The sequence below is a fragment of the Thermoascus crustaceus genome, assembly GCF_041956765.1.
Source record: "Thermoascus crustaceus strain CBS 181.67 unplaced genomic scaffold VTN00scaffold_11, whole genome shotgun sequence".
Taxonomy (NCBI): Eukaryota; Fungi; Ascomycota; class Eurotiomycetes; order Eurotiales; family Thermoascaceae; genus Thermoascus; species Thermoascus crustaceus.
In genome coordinates this window covers 602,016-625,489 of record NW_027192537.1, presented here as the reverse complement: position 1 = coordinate 625,489, position 23,474 = coordinate 602,016, and the positions used below count along the sequence as shown (strand labels likewise).

The 23,474-nt window shown below is 50.7% G+C and overlaps 8 protein-coding genes and 5 non-coding genes across 13 annotated transcripts; 7 read left to right on the top strand and 6 right to left on the bottom strand.

Moving 5' to 3' along the window:
- Positions 1–2,616: 2,616 nt before the first annotated feature.
- VTN00DRAFT_t203 lies at positions 2,617–2,742 on the bottom strand. Its single transcript has one exon. It is a non-coding gene; the product is annotated as a tRNA-OTHER (tRNA).
- Positions 2,743–2,859: 117 nt separating this feature from the next.
- VTN00DRAFT_t202 lies at positions 2,860–2,953 on the bottom strand. Its single transcript has one exon. It is a non-coding gene; the product is annotated as a tRNA-Pro (tRNA).
- An 866-nt stretch (positions 2,954–3,819) lies between these two features.
- Positions 3,820–5,025, top strand: VTN00DRAFT_2939 (uncharacterized protein; the record flags this gene model as incomplete). The annotated part of the gene is made up of 2 exons (XM_069429200.1): positions 3,820–3,960; positions 4,015–5,025. 2 exons carry the CDS (start codon positions 3,820–3,822, stop codon positions 5,023–5,025), a joined length of 1,152 nt encoding a protein of 383 aa, XP_069283351.1.
- A 178-nt stretch (positions 5,026–5,203) lies between these two features.
- On the bottom strand, positions 5,204–5,443 carry VTN00DRAFT_2938 (uncharacterized protein; the record flags this gene model as incomplete). Its single annotated transcript, XM_069429199.1, has 1 exon — positions 5,204–5,443. The coding sequence occupies one exon, from the start codon at positions 5,441–5,443 to the stop codon at positions 5,204–5,206; it is 240 nt and encodes a 79-aa protein (XP_069283350.1).
- Positions 5,444–5,608: 165 nt separating this feature from the next.
- Positions 5,609–5,680, bottom strand: VTN00DRAFT_t201. Its single transcript has one exon. It is a non-coding gene; the product is annotated as a tRNA-Glu (tRNA).
- Positions 5,681–8,707: 3,027 nt separating this feature from the next.
- Positions 8,708–9,235, bottom strand: VTN00DRAFT_2937 (uncharacterized protein; the record flags this gene model as incomplete). The annotated part of the gene is made up of 3 exons (XM_069429198.1): positions 8,708–8,823; positions 8,917–9,093; positions 9,166–9,235. The coding sequence occupies 3 exons, from the start codon at positions 9,233–9,235 to the stop codon at positions 8,708–8,710; spliced, it is 363 nt and encodes a 120-aa protein (XP_069283349.1).
- A 431-nt stretch (positions 9,236–9,666) lies between these two features.
- VTN00DRAFT_2936 (uncharacterized protein) lies at positions 9,667–11,177 on the top strand (the record flags this gene model as incomplete). Its single annotated transcript, XM_069429197.1, has 3 exons — positions 9,667–9,819; positions 9,936–10,076; positions 10,128–11,177. The coding sequence occupies 3 exons, from the start codon at positions 9,667–9,669 to the stop codon at positions 11,175–11,177; spliced, it is 1,344 nt and encodes a 447-aa protein (XP_069283348.1).
- A 522-nt stretch (positions 11,178–11,699) lies between these two features.
- Positions 11,700–12,411, top strand: VTN00DRAFT_2935 (uncharacterized protein; the record flags this gene model as incomplete). The annotated part of the gene is made up of 2 exons (XM_069429196.1): positions 11,700–12,167; positions 12,274–12,411. 2 exons carry the CDS (start codon positions 11,700–11,702, stop codon positions 12,409–12,411), a joined length of 606 nt encoding a protein of 201 aa, XP_069283347.1.
- A 956-nt stretch (positions 12,412–13,367) lies between these two features.
- VTN00DRAFT_2934 (uncharacterized protein) lies at positions 13,368–14,147 on the top strand (the record flags this gene model as incomplete). The annotated part of the gene is made up of 1 exon (XM_069429195.1): positions 13,368–14,147. One exon carries the CDS (start codon positions 13,368–13,370, stop codon positions 14,145–14,147), a length of 780 nt encoding a protein of 259 aa, XP_069283346.1.
- Positions 14,148–15,308: 1,161 nt separating this feature from the next.
- VTN00DRAFT_t207 lies at positions 15,309–15,454 on the top strand. Its single transcript has one exon. It is a non-coding gene; the product is annotated as a tRNA-Phe (tRNA).
- A 594-nt stretch (positions 15,455–16,048) lies between these two features.
- VTN00DRAFT_2933 (uncharacterized protein) lies at positions 16,049–17,919 on the top strand (the record flags this gene model as incomplete). The annotated part of the gene is made up of 4 exons (XM_069429194.1): positions 16,049–16,232; positions 16,280–16,442; positions 16,504–17,565; positions 17,616–17,919. 4 exons carry the CDS (start codon positions 16,049–16,051, stop codon positions 17,917–17,919), a joined length of 1,713 nt encoding a protein of 570 aa, XP_069283345.1.
- Positions 17,920–19,985: 2,066 nt separating this feature from the next.
- Positions 19,986–21,063, bottom strand: VTN00DRAFT_2932 (uncharacterized protein; the record flags this gene model as incomplete). The annotated part of the gene is made up of 2 exons (XM_069429193.1): positions 19,986–20,405; positions 20,584–21,063. 2 exons carry the CDS (start codon positions 21,061–21,063, stop codon positions 19,986–19,988), a joined length of 900 nt encoding a protein of 299 aa, XP_069283344.1.
- Positions 21,064–23,059: 1,996 nt separating this feature from the next.
- Positions 23,060–23,130, top strand: VTN00DRAFT_t208. The gene has a single exon. It is a non-coding gene; the product is annotated as a tRNA-Gly (tRNA).
- Positions 23,131–23,474: the final 344 nt, after the last annotated feature.

Genomic DNA, 23,474 nt, shown 5'->3' with positions numbered 1-23,474 from the left:
AACCAGGGAATCAATCAAAATCACAATTTTCGATGGCACATGCCATCAGCAGGACCGTGACCGAAAAGGCGGACAGCGAACATATCTAAGGTCGGCTCTAGCACCGAGCTACTGGGTAGTGTGCAGCCCAGCAGATATCCATCTTGGCATGCTAGCGCCTGGACTAATTCGTCGATCGTCGAGTCAAGCTGAAGCCCGATAGCAGATAATCTACAGAGTGACCATGTCAGACAGAAGATATAGTCTGTTTAAGAACTCCTTTTCAATCAATCTCCAGCCAGAACGTTCAATAACGCTCCGGACAGGATGATTATTGGCGATATTATGCATTGAAACACTGGTGTTTCTGTTCTCTCGCGCAATCTCTATTATTTTTTTTCCTTCACTCCCTACTGCACAAACCTTTTGTTGTCACAAGCTCATGTCATCATCATTGGACATAGCATTCATTGCGATCTGTTCGTCACTGCATCCGTGCTTTCGTTAACTTTTCGGGTTCCATGCTTTTCCACTCATATCTCTCCTTTTTTCCTCCTTCCCCTTTCTTCTCATCGCAAGGTCTTTTGAGAACAAAACAAGATACCCACACAGCATTTGCAGATCGGTTGCCCATCCACCAACACCTACTTCCACCATGCCAACTCCAACTGAAGACAGCCACTCCACGGTAAACTCCCCTTGAGCCTCCTGCCCCACCAAATATGCATACATAGCACGTGGTGCGCCGCACTCAACGCCGCGAACAGCACCCGTCCCGCGCTGTTCTGAAGATACGCACCTAGGTAGATACGACGTCGCAAGATTTGAAAACCAAGTGCAGGTCTATCTCTGCGCCAGAGGCACGAAGGTAGTGTCGATGTATTCGTAGAACTTGGAAGGTGGTAGAAGCAGCGGGGGGGAAGGTCATCGAAAGACGTATGCATGGACTTCAGGTTTTGATCGGACCCTGACCCTCGGAAAGATTTATATATCGTATATCGCATACCTTTGAGCTGAGAGGAGTATGTGGAGGGGCTTGCGATGACAATCCTTGCAACGCTTTCGAAGAGTGATACGGCAGGACCTCCCAGCGTGCAGCGAGAGACGGCCTCAGTCCTATTATTCCTTGTCAGAATACGACTTCTAGCACCCAGTTGACTGCATAACAGAGATGGCTAGAACTGGCTGGCGAGGACTACAGGCCCTTGGCGTGAGAGTTCCATCCCCCCACCAAAAATATGTACATCTGCTTGACAACCGATCAACTACCTATCATGCGCGACTCTACAACGACTCTGGGTCAGAGTGTTCAAGATGTGCGTTCTACACATATTTGAATGCATCACTATTTCTCCTCGATGAGAATCACGAAAAAAAAAGGTATTCACAAATAATATCCAAACGATAGAAAGGTCACCAATCGGAAAACGTCTGTGCTCGCGTTCTACCGTCATAGGTAGTAGATACTTACTCGATCCGGTAATCTTCGAAAGGAACTGCGAAGAGGTCTTTTGCATCTTCCGCACTTGCTTCCGCAGTTCGCTTGGTAGACCGCCCAACCGTGTAATCATGACCAGCACCACAAAGTTTTCATTTTTTATCCTTAGTCCTCCTCGATTTATCGAGTACCGGATCTCATAATAATCTTTACAACTTCAATTCTCAATCCTGAAAACCTAGGTACCGACCGACCGAACCGTACATACATACAACCCGGCATCGGAACCCGAACTATATGTACACTCCATACACTCCACCACCACATCATCATTATCACCATGGACCGCCGCACAAAGATAAAGATAGCATACCTCACAGCCAAGACCATCGCAGCTGCAGTCCTCCTAGGGACGATCCACATCGCCAACGTCGCATGGTTTTTATTCTTGAGGAGGGGGGATCGGTCTCGACTTCGGGACGTCGTACGTGGACGGCAGGTAAGATGGAGGAATGTGAGGCCGGTTCCGTTTAGGGGGTTTGGTGTTGGAGATGAAACGGCGGTGAGTTAGGTTTATGTCTTCTGTTTTTAGGAGTTGGACAGTAGTGTTTGAGGTTAATGAAGATCGTTTCTTCGATATTAAGAAAGAGAGAGAATAGCGGGGTATACTTGATGCTAACGTGGCTAAATATTCAAGGCCTAGCGCGGAGACCGAGAACCCAGACGCAGGACGATATCCACGGATTCTGAGCTAGAGAGGGAAGCCGTTTGAATTGTTTGACCAGACAATACAAAGTACATGCATCATTGCTATGCTCGGGATGACGATGATGAAGCATAGATACCGGAGAACGGTTAAAATCTGAACTGCGGCAGAAGCATATAGATATATATAGAAACCGGAGAGCTACCTACGCATATATATACCATTTAACATGGTCCCTGTTCTCTCTGTCACAATTCTATTCTAATCCAATAGACATTGTAGACTCAGGAAGGCTCATTATAAATTAGGTAAAGCATGCAGCCGATCTAAAAAGATCTTTCAACAGTCCAAGACCGCCACATCCAACAAAAAGTAAACTTCGACAATGTAGGTAAATCCCGACCCTTGTGGACTTCGGCAATTATTATGTAGCTCCGTATCACTTGACTAACTGTCAGCCATGTAAATAATGATTTGGGAGAAGGGCAAAAAATGAGCCCAACCCGATTTGAACGGATAACCTTGTGATCTGGAGTCACTGGTGGTTGTTAGAATCGATGTTAATAACAGCTGATAACCAATGATAACTTACCACGCGCTACCGTTTCGCCATAGGCCCTGGTTAATGGGTAAGGCAACGACGCAAAGAAAAGCGCGTAAATTGGGAGACTGGTTCTTTCCCCCCAAAAAAAGGGGGGTAAAAGGGAAGAAAAAGAGAAAGCCTTCCGTACGGAAAGGCCCGAGCCGCGATTCGAACGCGGGACCTCTCGCAAGCACTGAGCTCAGGGTAAGCCCTAAGCGAGAATCATAGCCAACTAGACCACCCGGGCTTGTTTAGATGCTACCCTTTCGCTAAGCTTCACTCATAGAGTGAATAAACGGGAGTTGTGTTTTATACACTACCTAGGTAGATACCTACTTAGGAAATGAATGCTAAGGAATTTAGTAAGGTTGAAGACTCAAGTAATCCTTGAATTCGGTTCAATCAACTCAGAGATTTTCCAGAGTAGAGGCCCGTAACCTTAGGCTTGAGTCGGGCCAAGGGGATGTAGACGCTGCTTTTTTCTTCCCGCTTCGATTCGTGTGTACAAGATGAAGGGCGCGGGTTGGGCCTCCAGAACAACACTGGAAGAATACGATTGAGGACTATTCGGGAATTGAAATTGCATGGAAGTACAATACCGTAAACAAAAGCTAAGGTATGTCGAAACCTGTAGCCATCCTTCCAGATCAACTGGATGCCGGTTTTGCGTGGAGCAGAGACGTCCTGGGATAATTGATGTTCTCCAGTGTTCTACTTAGATCGTCAGGTAGAAGGTATAATATCATATCGTCCTTCAGAACTACTTTTCAGAACCTAAGCATTCCCAACCTGGGTGAAACCGCATGATATCAAATCTACCTAGGTAGCTGCAGTCTAGGGCTCCTGCCCGTGACGCCAAGCCCGGACACGGAGCCACATCCGCTCCGGCGGCCAGTCTTACTAAGAATATCCAGGCCACGTGACAGCAGTGGCGGCGGACACCAGCCACACGCGACCTCCGCGCAAAGATGGATCCGTGACGAGATCGCTATCGTCGACCGTCGCCTCTTCATCCTCGACCACGACGACGGTGTCCAGCTCCATGGGCCCGTACGTAGTCGGCTTCACTTGAGATTGCTCTTGATCGGGATCGACTTTTGATACCCGCTCAACATGCCTCCTCCACAGATCAAGCAGGATCTCAACCGCTCCGGTTGGGAGACCACCGACTTCCCCTCCGTCTGCGAGTCGTGTCTCCCGGAGAACCCCTACGTGCAGATGCTGAAGGAGGATTATGGCGCGGAGTGCAAGATTGTAAGTTCGATCATACCTCCCCCTGTTCACAGGTTCCGTGCTTACAGTCGGCAGTGCACCCGTCCGTTCACGCTCTTCCGGTGGAAGGCCGACCGTACCGCTCGCACCAAGCGGACCATCATCTGCCTCACCTGTGCCCGTCTGAAGAACTGCTGCCAGTGCTGCATGCTCGATCTGTCGTTCGGCTTGCCCATCGCCGTTCGTGATGCTGCCCTGAAGATGGTCGCCCCCGGCCCGCAGAGCGCCATCAACCGCGAGTACTACGCGCAGGAACACGAGAAGGAGATCGAGGAGGGACGTGGCGCCGTAGAGGCGTACGAGAAGACAGACGAGAAGGCTCGGGAGCTGTTGAGACGGCTTGCACACAGCGAGCCCTACTACAAGAAGCAACGACGGCTGGAAGGGACCGAGGAAGGAGGAGAGGAGGAATCTGGACAGAAGCGGATCGGGTACGGCCCCGGTCCTGGCCCGATCAGGACGAGCGAGAGCAGACTGGGAACACCGCTGCCTGGTCGGGGAGGAGGAAACGCAGCACGCGGACGCGGTGGGCGTAATGCGCGTCCTTTCCCCAGCGCCGCCCAGCTGCCACCTGGTCCGGAGGACTACATGCCCCCTGCGGACAAGAAGATCACGTCGCTGTTTGTCACCGGTGTCGAGGACGATCTGCCAGAACATGCACTACGGACGTTCTTTGCCGAGTTTGGACAGCTGCGGTCCCTGATCTGCTCCCACCGCTCCCACTGCGCGTTCATCAACTTCGCCACGCGCGAAGGTGCCGAGGCAGCTGCCATGCATTGCAAGGGCAAGGCCGTCGTCCAAGGTTGCCCCTTGCGGGTGCGCTGGGGGAAGCCTAAGCCTCTGGACAACATGGATCGGGAGGAGAGGTTGCAATATGCACGGGAGGGACGGCAGGCTGTGGCCGCTACCAAGGCTGCGAGTGCTGCGACGAAAGCCATCGCCGCGTCGGGCGAGGCACCGCCGCAGGAGGGCGAGAAGCCCAAGTACGTGGTTGCTCCTCCCCCTGGCAGTGGCGAGGTCAACTACGCCAGTTTGGCTGGCGACTAAGCATGTCTATTCATCGTTTGGTTCTTATGTTTTGCAATAGGGCATCACGGAAACCACATGTATTGTATTGTAGAGAGCGGGCGTTTTTCTTCATTTTTTTCCACGGTCTACTTCATCCAATAATACCCTAGAAAAATGCATGATGTGGAACGCGAAAGTTGTATGTAAATCGGATCGATTACCGCGAGGAGGGTCTTGAGCTCGACGACGTAAGGCTAAGCTCAATCGGCAAGCTGGTAAAGAAAAAAAAAGTCGATATCGGTTCTTGAGCAAAGAACTGCTCCTGGCCATCCTTACCACCTCGAAGGTCATTAATACGGCTGGTCGATGAGATCAAACTGCCTTGACCTTGAAAGATATCATTAGCAGGAATCGCACCGGTCGATCCTGGAGACGCTGGCCTGGTCGTCGAGGTCATCGTCGTCTTGTCTCCAGCGGAGGTGAGGATAAAGTGGCCGCCAAACCTGCAAACTTCTTGTGAGTTTTGCAGCTGAACGAAGTAGACAGAGCGAAGTCCACTCAAAAAAGCCAGCCGGTATCACAAAAGCGGTCGATCTGAGTTCGATCAAAAAGAAGGAATAATTTCCCACACCGGGAATCGAACCCGGGGCTGTCGTGTGAAAGACGACGATGTTAGCCACTACACCATATGGGACTGATTACTAATCAAACTCCGCAGGACTTTCGAAACCATTCTGGAGATTCATATTCACGGGTCGCTGGCGATCAGTGATCCACCGCGCGGTGGAAGGTACATGACTATACCGAGATCGTGGCTTGGGACTTGAGCATGTTCAGCGCGCCACACTCCCTATCAAAGGCCGCCGTCTTTCACAGGAGCCTCACACATGTAGAGATCTGTGTATGAGTTTGTTGAGATAAGCTTTAGACGCTTGGTCCAGCCCACCGGGATAGGTAGGCAGCTGGCACGGGCGATCAGCACGGCCCGTTCCAGGTAAACATATATGTCTGTCATAATATTGAAGAGCCATATTTCTCAAGATACTCGTACCTTGAGATGGTCCTCTCCTGTCCCTGGAACAAGAAACCCCGCGCATCGAGCGCCTACAAAGTTTGTGCCTTCGGGCCAGACGCCCGCTGTCCGCTCCAAACTGACTTTGCTGGCCAGGATCGAGACCAATGTGATGTGCTCGACGCAATGGAGACCGTGGTTCCACCTGTTTCCAATGATAGGATGATCAACAGGCGGGAAGGCTAGCAAAACCCCAAGTTGCCCTGATGATATTAACTCCGATAGTCTTCTCCACTACCCATTGAGGCGCCCTGAGCATTGAGCGTACTCCATAGATCCCAAACACCTCTCTGCAGATCTCCTACTCACCGCAAGGTATACAGTTAGCTGCAGCTATGTACAGTTGTATGCGAGTCCGACTCAAGTGAGTCTCCAGGTGTAAAGGCCCCCCTTCTCTCCTGCTGGGATTGAGTTGGCCAGGAATAACCACCAGTCAAAAAGCCATACATCTTCCACTCTTCTCCTCCTTCCAAAGTTGTGATCCTTCAGTCTCTGTTGAATAATGAAGGAATAATGTTGCTCCACATTAGAGCAGTACTCCAGTCTAGGCAATATTTTGTGCAGATCTAAAGCAACCATCCTGTTCCTGGGTGAAACAGCTGCCTGTCACAAAACAGGATGCAGAGCATGAGTGAAGAATAGGATAAGCAATATGATGTCAACAATAAAAGTTCTAATATATTACTGCTACAATTCCAGCTCTGAAAAGTATAGATGTTGGCCACAGACAAGCTAAAACATATTGACGTCCTGAAAAAGGGCTATCAAATTGCACAGATTGCAGAATCGTCCCGGGAATGCAGGGGTCATACTCAAGTCAACTAGCGGCCTCTTAATTAAGCTGATATCAGAGGCGCTTTCCCAACCCACTTTTCGTCAAGCATTTCCCTTCAACACCCATTGTACCATACTTCCCCGAGACAGTCTCATACCGTCGCGGCCTGATCCTATAAACGACACATGAACCGGATGTATTTCGCTACCCCCCAGTGCTGGGACCCGAAAAAAAAGTCCACTCTAACTGACTCGGTTGCTGAGAGGCGATGACCGAGCCGATGGCATTTATCTCTTGATAAAAAGAGGGATGGGTGCGCTTGAATATCCCAATCTTATCGGAGCTAATTTGGATATGAATGACCCAACTTACCGTTCCATTCGCTCCGGGGATAGGCCCCGCAAAAGAAACCATAATGGACGCTCCGCATTCAGACGCCTCACACAGTTTCGACTCATCAATGAATTCCCCTTGGATACAAGTCACATTCTGATGTTCTAATAATGAACTCGGCAATTTAGAAGGGTTTCGCGCATATGTGATAATTTTATGGCCCTTCTTAAAAGCTTCTTCGCAAACTGTATTCCCGATGGGCCTGATTACTCCGTTATTAGTATATATGCCCTCTCAACGGGATATAGTAATGTAGAGAGGTACCAGTGGCACCAAGCACTAGGATATGTTCTGCCATAGCTCAAGATGAATGTCGTGCAAAGTCAGACGAAACGGAGAGGATGCAAAGTTATATAGATAACATGTAATATTTAACATATTTAACGGGGTCTCAGAGAACGCTCCAAGTCTACTACCAATGAAGAAGCCCGTATTGACTCGGGACGGAGCAGATTTCGGCCGAATTATGACGAACATAAACATAGCTAATTCTTCTGCACATTTAGATGCAACGTTATGCAAATCTGGGCAGTCGGGTCGGCAGTACTATGGTCTGACTGCCATAGAACACAACTTGGGATCAGTTAAGGCGGCGGTCAAAAGAGGCTGTAAGACAATTTTCAAGGTCCGCATGATGAATGTTCAATAACATGGCCATGTGTGGGCGAGATGCTGAGAGCGAGCCGATCTGGATCAGGATCCAACCAGTGGCAGTCCAGGTTAGTAGTGGGTGGGTGACCACCAGCGAATCCCGTCTGTTGCAGGTTTTTGCCTTTCCTTTTTGGCTGTTAATCATATATATAAATATTTGGGAATGGGTAATTTTTTTTAATTTTCTTTTAGGGGTTGATTGATTGATCAGTTGAAAGGGTTTTGTTTGTTTTATTTTCCACGTCGCGTTGTATATTTTTACCCTACGGCGGCATCTGCAGCAGCCTTCGGTATCGTCACTGGTCAGACGAACAGTTGGTCATCGAATTCGGCAGATAACCTTTGCTAGCTTGCGTACTCATCCCGTTGGTCAACAGCCGTCCCCTAGCTAGTCGCCACAAAGTCCACTTTGTATGTAGACAGGTCACAGGTCGCAGTCGATAATGAAGGAAATAATGTTGCTCCACATTCGTCCTTTTTTTCTCTTTCTTTTTAGAAGAGAAAAATCAACGGGTATACTATATATAATACAAGCCGCTGGCGCGGGTTCTCCTCTTCCGTCTTTGAGAGCCGGCTGGCCTATCCAGGCAGAGCGAAAGGCGTGCATGGCCCATCAAAAGTCGAATCCTTTCGGGGCTTCGTCCACTGTACAAGGAGTCTTTTTTTCTCCCTCCACACACCACCTTTAGCACCCCAGAATTTTCGATCTCCGGAGAACGGCATCTGTCGAGAGCGGAGATCGTCGCGGTCTATAATACAAGCGTAGCAAGAGAGAAAGAGAGAGACAGAGATATCGTTGCAGTCTATCATAAAGCCGTAGCAAGAGAAACTCAGGCCTGCTGCCCCGAGCACGGCGTGCACGGCGCCTTCTCCGCCTTGACCTTCTTCCCCGCCATCTTGATCGAGTCGTTATCGCCGCGTTCGATCTCGTCGTGGATGCGGAGTTCTAACACCAGTCAGTCAGTCAGTCAGTCGGACATCCACACTTCTCCAAGTCCATAATTATGAAAAAGGGAAACAGGGCTACGGAGGTACACACCCCACTGCGCATCCTCCTTGTCCGCATCCCTCACGCCCTGCACGATATTATGCCGCAGGATGTCGGCCGTCTCGAGCGCGTGCTGGATGTGCATGGGCGTGTCGACGCCCTCGCGGCGGTTCTCGTCGAAACGCTTGCGGGCCTCGGCGCGGGCGGCGTAGAGAATGGGGTAGTCATCTATATTTTCCCAATCCAGGCAATGGTCAGTTCTGGTGTTGTCGGCGGGTCAAATCGGATGAGGGGACGCACCTCGAAAGGCGATGCGGGTTGCGCGGAGCAGGCGGCGGTATGCGGAGCGTGCGGAGACCTGCGAGGCCATTTTGTAGGTCGATATAGAGAATTCTGAGGGGACGACGAGGCTTGATCTGCTGAACGGAGGATGTCTATCGTTCGCTAGAGGTGTCGAGGAAACGGACGTCTCGATACACCGGTGACTGCGGGTCAGAGGAGCGGGTCGTCGATACGTCGTGACAGCTGTCAACCAGTATTATCTGCGCGAGGAGAAGACAAGAGACAAACAACGCCCTGAAGACACTGAGATCTACAAAAAGAAGAACAGCTCTCCGGACCGCATCGACGGAGCTTCGAGACGCTCGATGAGGATCCCGAAACTGCGCGTCTCCGATTGGCTGCGCGCCAAGGCGGGGATCCGGGGCAGAAAAATAATTTTGCGCCGCATCGACAACTCCTCTTGATCTTGTGTACAGACATCCCCACGACCAGCCCGCTTTCTGACCTGCATATCTCGCCATGGCCACTCCGCAGATCACCAACATTCCTCTGCCGGCCCTCCCTGAGGGCTGGTCCGCTGAGAAGGACTTCAAGGCCGTCGGCACGCTGTCCAGCGCGACCCAGCGCACCGTCGAGCCGGTGGGACCGCACTTTTTGGCCCATGCTAGACGGGTATGTGATTCTCTCTGTGTTGTTTTCTCTATCGGCACTGTTTTCTTCTTTGACGGCTCTGGTGGAGTCGATCGATCGCATTAGAGTGTCTGGACAACCTGCTAACACCCCTCCAGAAGCGTCACAACCGCACGTTCTCCGAAGATGAGCGCATCCAGGCCAAGGAGGCCGTCAAGAAGGTCGAGGAGGATGAGGACGACGAGATCTCAGAGCCGGAAGACCCCCTGATGCTGACCCGGGACGCCAAGGACTGGAAGGTACGCTTCAACCAGATGTATCTACACGGAGCTTCATCTAACATCGACCAGGGCCAAGACCACTACGCCGTCCTCGGTCTCAGCAAGTACCGCTGGCGCGCCACCCCCGAGCAGATCAAGCGTGCCCACCGCAAGAAGGTGCTCCGTCACCACCCCGACAAGAAGGCCGCCGCGGGCGCCGGTGACGAGAACGACAACTTCTTCAAGTGCATCCAGAAGGCGACTGAGATCCTGCTTGATCCCGTCAAACGCCGACAGTTCGACTCGGTCGACGAGGCCGCCGACGTCGAGCCCCCGACCAAGAAGCAGGTCCAGAAGGGCAACTTCTTCAAGCTGTGGAACCCCGTCTTCGAGTCCGAGGCTCGTTTCTCCAAGATCCAGCCGGTGCCCATGCTGGGTGACGAGAACAGCACCCGCGAGGAGGTCGAGCGCTTCTACGACTTCTGGTACAACTTCGACAGCTGGCGCTCGTTCGAGTACCTGGACGAGGACGTGCCCGATGACAACGAGAACCGCGACCACAAGCGCCACATCGAGCGCAAGAACGCCAACGCCCGCCGCAAGAAGAAGACCGAGGACACGGCACGTCTGCGCCGCCTGGTCGACGACTGCCTGGCCCAGGACGAGCGGATCAAGAAGTTCCGCCAGGAGGCGCGCGCCGGCAAGGACAAGAAGCGTCTCGAGAAGGAGGCCGAGGCCAAGCGTCTCGCCGAGGAGAAGGAGAAGGCCCGTCTGGAGGAGGAGCGTCTGAAGAAGGAGGCCGAGGAGCGCGAGAAGGCGGAGCGCGCCGAGCGCCAGAAGGCCAAGGAGGCCGCCAAGAACGCGGCCAAGAAGAACAAGCGTGTCCTCAAGGGCAGCGTCAAGGACGTCAACTACTTCGCCGAGGGCGGCGACGCTTCCCCGGCCCAGATCGACTCCGTGCTGGGCGACGTCGAGCTGATCCAGAGCAAGATCAGCCACGAGGAGCTCGCCGCGCTGGCCAGCCGTCTGACCGGCGCGGGCAAGGACGCTGCCGCCGTCAAGGCCGTCTACGTCGAGGAGGCCAAGCGGCTCGTCGGCGAGGGCAAGCTGAAGGAGGGCGAGGTCAAGGTTTTCGTCTAGTCGACGAACCCGTTCATATTTCTTTGTCATGATAGAAATGCATGATATGATAGATTCGTACGCAGACCCGTCTTACGTTCTTCCATTTTGAATTCCCTTTCATGTTGATAGATAGCGCTAGTATAGATCATGTCAAATGAACGCTTCTACTGCATATGCACCTGCAGTCATCCGATATAGCCGCCTAGCTCTCCAGTTGGTAGATAGATTCACGAGTGACTCCAAGAATAAATCCCTATCTAGGTACATATTCAGAAGGTATATATTCTCTGAATCCTCGAGTACGACCGTAATTTTCTCTCCTCGTTTTCTGTCCTTTTCCTGTACTGTGTATATGCTAAGGTTCCGGGAACCTATCGATATACCTACCGCCTACGTCAGTATCTACACATACGCATCTATCGGCTCACAGCATCAGAAAAATGAACCTCACAACAAAGATACATCCATTCATTTATCCTGAATGATCATTTAAACATATCCACCCCATCAGGAACTCTTCTATGAAACCCAACCAACGCAATGCCACTCGATCTGAATCTCCCCTCCTCAACCCCAACCCCAATCCCACCCCTCCCCCCCACCGCAACCATCCTCTCAACCGCTTTCCTCGGCCTCGGCGCCCTGCACTTCCTCGCCCCGCTGCAGATGTGCAAGATCTTCGGCCTGCCGTGTTCCTCGATCGAAAGAGTCTCCAGAGACTTCAAACCCAAACCGGAAACCGAAACTGAACCAGCCGTCCCTACCACCGCGACCGTTGAACCCCCTCCCGAGGGTGTTGAGGGAAAGGAGCAGTGCAGGGACTGTCAGTGTCGATGCCAGCGTCAGCGTCAGTGTGCAGAACCGGAGCGAGAGCCGGAGCCGGCGCCGCTGGCGTTCATCTACGCGAACGGCGGGAGGGAGGTGATGCTGGCGATTGCTTTTCTCGGGATGGGGATGATGGGGGATAGGGGTAGGGAGGGGATGAGGGCATTGATGCTTGGGATTGCGGTACGAACGTTGTTCCTTTTATTTGTAATCAATCTATTGGGATTTATTGGGTTTTCAATTTCATATCATGTCCGGCTGACGAAGAGATCTGAATGGCTTGACTTAGGTGGCGGCACAAATCGACGCGTACGTCGTCTGGAAGTACGGAGGGGACAAGTACGGCGGATGGAAGGGACGATGGCCGATGCATTCGATCGGAGGGGTTCTGGTCGGGTTGGCTGCTTGGAGGGGGTGGGGGTTGTAGATGTAGATCCTTAGATCCTTTTCTGTTTTTTATTTATTTATTTTCTCTAGGTTTCTTATCTTATGTACTTATGTAGGTTTGCGTATGGAATGTGGTCGAGGTATAAAACTTCTATGGCAGATGAAAGAAAGAAACAAATCAATATCATGATTTTGAGGCTGGTAGGCTATCATCTATCTATTGAATTGAAGGCGTATATAGAAATAGAAATAGAAGTGAAGTATGGTGGATAGATGATAGATGCTACGTCACTTTTTGCTGTTTTCAGCCTTATTTTTTTGCTTATTTTTTCCCCCTGGTTATTTGGACGCTCGATATACGGGAAATGGATGTAAGGCGGATAGGTTGATTATTGAAAAATCAGAGTCCACTGTCTGTAGGAGGAGGACCTCTCATATACTACCTACCTAAGTAGTTCTATATCGGATCCGCCGGTATGCGACAGATAGAGGATATAGCCTTTACGAATGAAAAGACCTTTAGAACTTGGGCCTTGAACCGGGCATGCTGATTGGTCGGATTAAAACATGATTCAACAATCAGGAATAATACTAGGTCTGCAATGGCCGTATGAAACAATATACGGCCGACATGATCTTCGATCGTCAAGATATGTTGAACCGAGGTTCGTCAGATGTAAACCAACGGAGATTAGAACGTCTTATTCCCGAGTCGTCGAGATTTTCTTGACCTCCAATGGAATGTACCCCACTTTTTAGCGGAGATAAACCACTGTAATTAGTAATTCACTCGATTTGCTTTGTAAGGAAATATAAATGGTTTAAATATCCACTGTAAGTTTGTTTTGCTTTGGATTTTAATCTGCAGATAGATAGTGTCGTTGGGTTGGTTTATCTGTATCTATATCTATATTGCGAATATCTATACCGAGCTGTCGAAACTGTTTTAATCATATTCCTTGATATCATACGATCAATTGATAATACTCCCGAACGATGCCCTCCATCGCAGGAACAAACGTCCTCATCCTCGGCGGCACATCTGGCATCGGCTACGCCGTCGCGCAAGCAGCCCTCCGCGAAGGCGCCGCCCAGGTGCACATCTCCTCGTCGAACTCGACCCGCGTGGCCGCCACCGTGTCTAAACTGAAATCGAGCTCTTCTTCTACCACTACCGGCGACGTGATCGGCCACACCTGCGACCTCAGCACCGACGACGTCGAAAGGCGTCTCGAGGAACTCTTGACTGCCGTTACTTCCTCCGGCGACAAACTCGACCACATCATCTACACGGCCGGCGATGCCCTCTCCATCAAAAACGTCACCGACCCGACCTTCGACCTCGCCTACATCCAGAAGGCCGGCCAGGTCCGCTTCTTCGCCCCCTTACTCCTCGCCAAGCTGGCACCCCGATACCTTAAACCGGTCTACTCCTCCTCCATCACCTTCACCAGCGGCACCGTGGCCCAGAGGCCCATGCCCGACTGGACCGTGATCGCGTCGTACTCGGCCGGCATGGAAGGCATGGTCCGCAGCCTCGCGCTGGATCTGAAGCCCATCCGGGTGAACCTCGTCAGCCCCGGGGCGGTGGGCACGGAGATGTGGGGGGACGATGCGGCCCGGACGGAGGCGATGATGGGGGAGATTGGGAGGAAGATGCCGCTGGGGAAGGCCGGGCGGCCGGAGGAGGTGGCGGAGGCGTATGTGTATTTCATGCGGGACTGGAATGCGACGGGGAGTGTGGTTAGTAGTAATTCGGGGGGTCTGTTGGTTTAGTTGGTATGGTTTTGATGAACCCGGGTCGGGAATGTTACAGTCGGTATGGTATATATAGTTCATGATTTATAGCTCGTTGATTTGGTAGATAAAAACGAAGGAAAGAGAATCATGTTTCATGTCTGAGGATCCTGACAAGACATAGCACCTACCTAAAGACACTAGTAGGTTTGATACTCAACAACCGTGTCCAAGGGGAGTGTGTAAGACTCTTCCCCGCTCTCGTGACTAGAAAACACATCTTGTTCAATTGCAGGACAGGGGCAAACAATCTAGATTGAAGCTAATCCCATGTGACTGTTCTAATCTGAATGGGTGTCTCTCGGCCGTTCACTCGTCCCAGCCATCGAGCCGTATTTCAGCACTATCAACTAGCCTTTTCACAGAAAGTTGGGTCCGCGACTACTCTAATGATCGGCGCACTAGAACTAGCTTATACGAGCTTAATCAATGGCCGCTCTCATTGGTCGGCTGTTGTAGACAGCTTCCGAGAATCGCATCTTGTCTGTCCTCTGAGTCCGTCCAGCGTGCACATAGACAGGTCGATATTTATACATCCAGAGCAGGGATCCTCTGGGAACGTCTCAGTGGAAGGGCTGTGAAGAAATTGACGAAAAGACGTGAAGGCCGATACCTTTGAACCAATAGAAGCTCTTCAATTAATCCAAGCACCTACCTATATCGAATGATATAAGAGTGATGAGGACGGAATATAAGTGTGTGAATTTGTGCCTGGAATTTATAGGCAAATCCCCTTCTTTGACCGCTCTAGAATGCTCCAGAAGCCATGGCTAGTCCGTTCATCTTAATACTACAGGTTACGCCTGCCCGAGACCTCCAAACCCTTTATAAAGAGATCGGTATTCCCCTTTGACCGAGCGCAGATGAGACCTTCGTGGCAGACCTATGTCGAAGGGAGTATTCTGATTGGTCCGAGACTGCGGAATTCTACAGCGCTGCGACATAGGCAGGACCAACCCTGGACAAGAGCTTTTCTTTACAAGCTAACTGGCCTCGTTGGAATACTGGTGCTAGAGCATCTCCGATCAGGAAATAAAGCTGTATGAGCAAAAACCTCTACTGAACTTTTCCTTTCTTCTCCATTCTGTTTTTCAAAAGTCTGGCCCTTAAGATCTTCTGCTACGCATATCTCATCATCCAGCGGCTTTAGCTCAGTTGGTTAGTCCATCCACATCCGTGATATGACACAAGAATTAGCTAACTCTCCCACCACAGGGAGAGCGTTAGACTGAAGCTCACTTCAGCCTGCCATCTAAAGGTCGCCTGTTCGACCCAGGCAAGTCGCAGCGTATCTTTTTGCGTTTTTGTGATGTATCGCTAGATTTATTTTGATTTACTATGTTGTTAACCTCGGTGGGCGTTATACTGAGCACTCTGGATTACCGGCGGCGCGGCAAGAGATACGCTGCACGGCGTCCGAGGACAGGATAGGCTATGCGATGCAGAGATAGCAGAAGTCATGTTCACATTTTGAGTTCATCGGTCGTATGTGTACAGCTAGACTCGGGCATTCGTTACGCTGCTTCAACACAAACATCTGTAGCAACTAGGGCTTTAGGGTTTAGTTGTATCATGATGAACTAAACTAGACAAATTACAAGATGCTGATCATCTATCGCATCCTGTCTTGGGATATCGGCGCCCTCCAGGATGTTCTTCCAAGATCGGCCAGAGAATCGCAATCTATGAAAATCAAAGTCTTCCGCAAATCAAGGGATGATGCCAAGCAGAGCCACGTGGGAATCGCATATAGATGTGACGTTACGGCGTCCGCGCGCGGAAGCTTCCAGACTCGTCATATATAACCCTCCACTCTACACACTATGAATCTCACAACGTAGAATCGGTTGAAGTCCGGCTTCAAAGTTCAGACATCGTCGATGTCTCTCGTCCAGCACGTCTCGTCGATAGACGGCGTCGACCGCGAACATGTGCCCTCCAGCCAAGAACCACATCGACCGATCCGGCGCGAGATCAGCTATGACGCCTTTCCCCAGCCAGCGGACGCGCTGCACGACCAACCGGGGATCCCGGCGTACAAAGCCTCGGTCTCGAAACGAGTTGGTACGTAGCCACGGTTCTGCACGGACGGCGTTGCTAACTTATTCCAGCCCAGGTGACGGTGACGATCCTGGCCTGCTGGTTTGCCTCGGGCATCGTCTTTGGCTTTGCGGCCCTGAAGCCGATCCTGGTCGCGGAGGGTGTCTATCGAAACCTATGTTCGGAGGAGGAGTTGCGCAGGGGCGTGGAGGTTTGCTACCGGCAGGACCTGAGGTAATTGAATACGTGCTTCTACGCCGCCCTTATATATCCAGACAGATACTAATTCCAGCAGGTTGAACCTCTTTTTCACGATCGCCTCCATAACCACCAACGTCTCGGCCCTGCCCGTCGGCACCATCCTCGATCGCTATGGGCCCCGGGTCTGCTGGATCGCCGGCTGCATCCTGCTGGCCACTGGCAGCCTGCTCATGTCCTACGCCTTCAGGCTGCCCCGGTTCGACGGGTACATGCTCGCCAATTTCTTCCTGGCCTTGGGCGGAACTTTCATCTTCGTCCCGTCGTTCCAGATCGCCAATGCCTTTCCCAAGCATTCCGGCACCGTCGTGGCCTTCGTGACGGGAGCCTTCGACGCATCGGCCGCGGTGTTTCTCTTCTACCGGCTGGCCTACCAGGCGTCCCATGGCGCTGTCAGTCCGGACAGGTTCTTCCTCGGCTATCTCATCGTGCCGGCGCTGATCCTCGTCGCGCAAGTGACGCTGATGCCCGCGCACGGCTACCAGACCGTGCAGCAGCTGGAGCAGAAGATGGAGAGAGCGCGCGATGCGACGCGCGATGTCCACGACTCCGACGCCGAGATCGAAAGCGATACGGAACTGCAGCGCGTGCGCAGCCAGCGCGAGGAGAAGCGCAAAAGCACGATCCGCAAGCTGGATAACCTCCTCGGCGACAGGAAGGAAAGGCAGCAGCGAGTCGAGCGAGAGGAGGAGAAGCAGATCACCAGCGGCGTGTGGGGTGTTCTCCATGGCCAGCCCGCCCGCAAGCAGATGCTCTCGCCGTGGTTCATTCTGATTACCCTCATGACGGTCCTGCAGATGCTGCGTATGAACTACTTCATCGCCACGATCCGATCGCAATACCAGTATATGCTCGGCTCGAAGGTGTGGGCTGCCCGCATCAACGGCTTCTTCGATGTCGCCCTCCCCGTCGGCGGCGTCGTCTCCACGCCGTTCATCGGACTGCTCCTGGATAACCTGAGCGTGCAGATGATGCTGGCCATCATCGTGGCCCTCACGACCGTCGTTGGAGCCCTCAACTCTGTTCCCGCGATCTGGGCCGGATACGTCACCGTTTCCCTCTTCGTTCTCCTTCGACCGCTGTACTACTCGGCGATGTCGTAAGTGCCGCTCATATCTTCAGTTATCAGTGACTAACCTCCCCAACCAGTGACTACGCAGCCAAAGTCTTCGGCTTCGCAACGTTCGGCCGCGTCTACGGCACCATCATCTGCCTCTCCGGCCTGGTCAACTTCTCGCAGTACGGCCTGGACGCTCTCACCCACGGTCCTTTCCGCGGGAATCCGATCCCGATCAACATCATCTTGGCCGGCGCTGGGTTCGTCGTCGGGACGGCTCTGGTGCTGTTCGTACGCATCGAGGGCAGGCATGTCAGGCGGAGACAGCTGGAGGAGGAAGCGGAGGAGGAGCGGGAGAGGTTGATTCCGGAGGTGGGTGAGGAGGATGCTGTTTGACGTTTGTTTTCAATTGTGTTTTGTTTAATACCCTATTCTAGTTTGTGGTTTATAGGTTGTAACGTTCGTCTTTCTGTGTATATATGTAATTAAAGTTGATTACGGAACAGACCGAGTACTTTTACCTCACTTTAGCTCTTTCACCATCAATAGCATAGCATCCGAGGGTTCATGGTCATTAGTTCCGACAGAACCTCAGCTATCTCTCTAATGAAAATTACATTCCGTTAAGATAGGAGCGCAACTGCTCCCAGACCAGGACTCCATCACCGTCCCATTGCCTTTACCGTGGTAGTTAATACAACAAAGAGCGATATCTGGCCCAGTAGTATGAGAAATTCACTCTTTCACTCTACAATACCTATTACAGGGTGATGTCGAATAGGTACTTCCTTCATGTATGGCACTGGCGCCGCCAAGCAAATCAACGTTGTCGCAACTGCTAATGATCATCGCGTTGACCTGCCAGCGGGACTGGCCATCAACATGCTGAATACAGGATATACCAATGAAAAGGAAGGAAGGAGATTCCCAAAAAAAGCTCATTGTCTCCCATGGTACCTTTCCGATGAAGGGTATCTTTTTCTACTTTTTTCAGTGAATGACAGTCGAATGAAACTTTCTCCCTACTTCTAGTGAAGCATTGCCGTATCTTTCTTGATGAATGATAGTTGAATCAAACTTCACCTCTAGTGTGAATACATTTAAACCCCTCCCTCTCCCTCATCTTTCTTTCTACATATGTCTAATCTCAAGCTTCCCGAGAGGTGATAAATATGGATAATGCTTTTTATTCGTATCCTAAAACAGCAGGCATCAGTATATATTGCTGCTGCGAGCCGAGGACATAGCACCATCTGATACCATCCGTGCCATTCTCTCAAGGCATTCGCGTCGGCTTTCAGAATTCAAGAGTGAATGACAGACCAAGAACAAGACCTATCCGTATAAAAGAAAAGCACCAAATTTTCCATAGTCCTATCGATATGCTTGTGTCCAGTTTTACAACTTTTTACGCCTTGAATAGTTTATAATTTGCAGAACGTAACTCCCACAATCTATCAGATATCTGCTGCGGAATTCCCATCGGAAAATGCAAAGCTGGACTGACCATCAACATGTTGAAAAGCCTCTGCATCTCTTTTATAAAAAAGACTGCCGTTGCCAGATATACGTCTGTTCGATGCATTCTCTGCGATCCAATTGTCTATTCTGTGTCTCTGTTGGCATATACAGCCATAAAGATAATATCATCTGCAATATATGCAGCCTGTGTATCAGGAATTCTCGTTCCTCCCCGGCGACTCAAAGCCAGTCTTATCGGATTATCTGAAGACAACCTTCTCTGTGGATTATAATTAAATTCTGTGGACCGCATATGAAACCGCCATAATTCTTGTATCTGGGTTTGAACTGTCAATCATTGATATCAAACAAGGCAAGAATCGCGTTCTACATGTCGCAATTTTGCTGTACACTAGACCCGGCCATATTGATGTCGAGGGTGTCTGATGCTATATAAGATTCGAATCGAATAGTGTGGAGTGGCCCAAACTGGCGGCAACTGATTTCTTACGGGATATATCCAATACGACAAACGTGTTGAACTGCATCCAACGCAACTTGAGCTTGGCGAAAAAAAGCAGCAATAATAACTTTGCAGGATGCCATAGTGAAGGCTAGTTTGCAGTGAGCAACTATTATTGGAATGTTGAATTCTCCCCTTTCTATCTAAAAAGTGATCCTGGGATGACAAATCTTACCGAAACTGAGGTAACAGCTGTTGTCAGAGATTATTACCGCTCAGCTGTAAAAGAAATGCCATGACATTCTATTATTTCCGATATCGGTAATCATCTCTGACAACAGCTAATCTGGTCAACACAGACATCCAGAACGTTGGGTTCGACCACAGAACCTAAGCCAGATGAGAAATCTTTCAAAGGAGGACTTTTAATCTTTAGAGAACAACACCAACACCCTTCTCCACAATAACCCGCTACTCTTCAGCTAGATACTATTGGCTACGTCCCTCCTATCATAGATAAGCACTGCACCATAACTACCTACAAGCAACTAGGAAGCCTCACCCCGGCACCTACACCGCTCCTCTCCGCCCCAACCCTCGCAGCCATCTCCAACCCCTCGACCACCTGTTCCGGCACGCTCAAGAACGGCGAATGGGACGCCTCAGACCGATACGTCGCAACCAGACCCGCGCCCATCGCACCGGCCATCTGCTCCTGCATCGCGATCGGCAGGGCCTGGTCCTTGTCGCAGAAGAGGTACATGCATGGTAGCAGCGGCTGCGCATTGTCGTTGTTGTGGTCGTAGTGGTGGTCATTATTCCAGGGCTCGTGCGTGGCCGGGTCGGTGAAGACGCGGGCGGAGATGTGGGTGAGCTTGGAGATCCATCGGGCTTGTTCGGCGGGGGGAAGGTCGTTGTAGAAGACGGTTTCTTCGTTGGAGGAGCGGGAGTAGTTTCCCTGTCGATGACTCTCTATGTTAGACGATTTCAACAGGTCAAGTATATACTAAACTGCACGGCTCATGAATGGGTATTCATAGTATGACACCAGTCCTTTTATATATATATGGACAGCATTGTAGGAAGAAGAAAAAGAAGAAATCAAAAGAGAGTGTGTGTAAGAGAGAAGAACTCACATCAAACCTCATCCACCCCAACCACTCCCCGCCCAACATATCCTTCAAACTCTTCCCCCTCGGCACCACAAACGCAGACATATACACCAGCATAATCACTCCCCCCTTTCCCTTTCCCCTCCCCTTGCTTCCCTCAGAACCTTCAGAATTTCGCCTCTTAAACTCCAACCCCTTCACAGCCCCCGCGCCCACCAAACCCCCATACGAATGGCACACCACGACGACCTGCCTTCCTTCGTCGCCGTCCTCGACGAGCCGCTTCAGCACCGCATGGACGTGTTCGATGTCATTGTTGAGCGACTTTGTCGGGGGCTCGGCGCCGATGGATGGGAGGGCGATTGCTTCGGAGGGAAAGCCGCGTTGTGCGAGGAGGCCTCGGACGGTGTTGTATGCGTCGGGTAGGTGCCAAGCACCGGGGATGAAGACGATGGTTGGCTTGGTTGTGGCTGTGGTTGTTGTGGGTGGTGGTGGTGCACTCATCGTCAGGGGATGGGGTGGGGGTAGGGGATTCTATATATGCTTGTATGTACAGTACTGTTTTAGTTAATATTGCTGTGGAATGAATGTGAAGAAAGGAGAATTGATCAGGTAGGGGAGAGATCTGTGGATATATGTACATGTATAGATGTACAGTAGGTACCTAGGCAGTATGGCTGCAGGGTAGAGTAGGAGGCTGAAGTTCAAAGTGTCAAATAGACAGGTAGATATGGACAGCAACGATCTACTTCTTATTTTTTATATAGGTTATTGGCAGGTGTGTCTTTCAGGCATCCCACTAGACGTGTCAACGTGCGGGGACCAAGGTTTTCAGGGGGAGGGGCCTCATCAGAGTTATCATCAGCTGTTTCATGGGGAACATGAATGTTTGACTTATCCCCATGCAGCACTGTTCACTAGCAAAACACCAATCAGCTGTTAGACACAATTTAGGTTAAGCTTAGTGTGTCTCAGGTTGTGCTGAACCTACAGCAAGACACAAGCAAGCAGACAGATAGATTCTGTGGTCTGGTGTGGTGCGATGTGATGGCTCTCTCTTCACAGAAAGAAAGTCAATCCACCAGAATTCACACTGTCACTAGTTGCATTTTATTATTGTTAAGTGACAAAGGGGAGAGATAGACAAAGGTCGCTACACTAGGTTGCCATATCTTTCGGCACCCCTCCCCCCTGTTCAAGCCGCTTAGCAGGATCTGTGGCCTATCATGATACCTGGGTACACTCCAATGGCTTCAAAATCACATGAGTGTAAAATAGCAATCCGCCAAGACAATACACAGCAGGGGAGGGGGTGACGAAAGATACGGCAACCTAGTGTAGGCACTCTTATCTCAACGCCCAATAAGCGACCTTCCGACACCAGGCCAGCGACATGCTACCCTTGTAAGTAATAATACTGAAGAGCAAATCAGGGTAGAAGAAAATGGGATTCATCAATAAGACACTGGTATCTTCTCGAGACTGTTGTTCCATCTGCAGGCGAGTGCAACAGCGAACGGCTGCACCCCCGGATCCAGTATGGAGGTACCCGGCATGTTTCTGTTGCCGAGGTTGCTACCTACCAGACAGTATTATTACTGCTGAACTCGGCGTTAGCATGTGCCTCAAGACACAATTCCAATAACATAGGACTCGCATGGGTGATGTATGATTGAGCATGTTGTTGTTATCCGATACAGCGGAACACATCCTTTCATGCGGTCCGGCTACTCGTAAGTTGTCTCGGACAGTAGCACCATCCTCGAAACTTTGCCGGTCGACCATTCTGTAGGTAGATACCTGAAAGGAAGAGTTCAATCACAGTTCAGGAAGAGATGTCGACGCCGCATCCGACGCGGCGCGTCCGAAAGCGGAAGGTCGCAAGTCACGGGACACACAACCCTGGTTCCTCCGCTTGAAGCACTCCCTAGGAGCTAAAGGTAGTAAATAACTGCTCTGAAGTAATCAGTATTCTGTCTTTATTTTGATTTAATAATTATATTATCGAAGACCTGCATGTGGACGGATCTCACACAACCGCACTGTATGTCCCGTGTACTATACCACACTTGGTAACGAGGTGTTACGATCGGCGCTGTCCAACACAGCATTGCATGGAGGATACTACCCCGCAAGACAGGGGGTCACATGAGCCTGACTAATCAATGGTATACAGAGGCTAAATGGTATACAACATACCATCAGGTATACAGTATACCATATGGTATACAGCATACCATATGGAGTACCAGATACCTGCAGAGAGACCATGTATATAAACACGCTCCTTAGCCATGGGGATTGGGACTCTGTGGTCAACTCAAGTGGCAATCCCAATAGTAACATTGCTAGTAACAGCCTATCTATTTATCTTTTCCTCTTGTCTTCTGTCTTTCAAGATAAACCCAACGCGCTCCAACCTAGAAGTCCTAGGTCCGCCGTTACACGAGGCAAGCGTCGACTCAAATACTAAAATCCGGAGCATTAGTACCATAACACAGCATCATTGGTCTAGTGGTAGAATTCATCGTTGCCATCGATGAGGCCCGCGTTCGATTCGCGGATGATGCAGTGGAACATTCCCCTTCTATCTTGAAGGGGGTTTTCTTTTTGCTTTTTTGGTTCTTTTGACGCCGCTAATTTTTTTTTTCTTTCTTTTTTTTTTTTTTTTTTTTCTAATTGTGGCCTTTTTCTCATGACTCCCTATCCATCCTACCCTTGAGATACAGCTTTTCAGCTTATGAGGTTCAAGTTCTGTTAGGTATTCATCTTATCTGTCGGTTCGGTACGGTTGTAGATAACAGATTCCAACCTGGGTACGGGGTAAATCCGACGCTAATCCATACCTAAGTTGTCAGTGTGTTTTATCACTGCGGGACATTCCTCACGTCAGTCTCTTCAGGTTATTAATATTA